This window comes from Octopus bimaculoides, chromosome 19 (genome assembly GCF_046866305.1).
Source record: "Octopus bimaculoides isolate indiv1 chromosome 19, ASM4686630v1, whole genome shotgun sequence".
NCBI classification, from domain to species: domain Eukaryota; kingdom Metazoa; phylum Mollusca; class Cephalopoda; order Octopoda; family Octopodidae; genus Octopus; species Octopus bimaculoides.
The window spans coordinates 5,640,305-5,641,167 of NC_142946.1; the positions used below are offsets into that span (position 1 = coordinate 5,640,305).

The following is an 863-nucleotide window of genomic DNA, read 5'->3' on the forward strand; positions in this document are numbered from 1 at the left end:
GTGGTGCTCCAGCATAGCCGCAGTGAACGAGTAAAGGAACAAAAGAATAAGAAACACATTTGCATGCCTGTAGGTATTCTAATTATTCCATTGAATATAATTTCATATATATAATTGTTTTTTTTATATATTTTCAGGTGGTATTGTCCAAGACGAATCAACCATTATGACGCACCAAAAACGACGAACAAATGAAATCAACTACATGACAAATGCTTTCGTTCCCGTTGTCAAACGAAGATGGTCGGCCGTGCGCATGCTCGCCGATTCTTGCTGTCGATCAAACTGTGACATTTTCAAAATCTGCCCCTGACGAAAGCAACGTAGTCCTACCTACCTCCACTAGCAACGATGGCGTACCTCTTGTTGCCAAGTTTATCCATCACAACGACATCCAAACAACCATTGTTATGAAATCCCTCCTCTCTCTCTCTCTTCCTCTCTCTCAAACTGCTGCTTAACCTTTGTTCTTGATAACTGCTGTATTTCAAATGCCACTTAGCGATCATGTTACCCAAATGTTCAGTATATTTGCTGCTCCTTTGAACCTCTAATTGTGTAAAAAAAAATAATAAAAGACCATTAAATTATGAAAGAAATTGCCAAAAACTTTGTCTTTTTTGTGTTTTTTATTAATAATTTTAAAGCGTAATTAACAGTAATTAAAACATTCTTTCTATATTAATTAAGACATCTTTTTTTAGGCGTATATATATATATATATATATATATATATATATATATATATATATATATATATATATATAATACAGAGTAGAAGAAATTGAAAATTCAGTTTTCATGAACCAAATCCACTCACAAGGCTTTGGTCGGCTCGAGGCTGCTATAGTATAAGACGCTTG

General features: G+C 34.1%; 1 protein-coding gene across 1 annotated transcript in view; it reads left to right on the forward strand.

Moving 5' to 3' along the window:
* Positions 1–609, forward strand: part of LOC106869569 (uncharacterized) — a 117,571-nt gene extending 116,962 nt beyond the window's left edge. Inside the window, exon 3 of the mRNA XM_014915367.3 lies at positions 138–609. Coding sequence (XP_014770853.1) covers positions 138–313 — 176 coding nt within the window. The 3' untranslated portion in view covers positions 314–609. The remainder of the gene's footprint in view (positions 1–137) is intronic.
* The last annotated feature ends 254 nt before the right edge of the window (positions 610–863 follow it).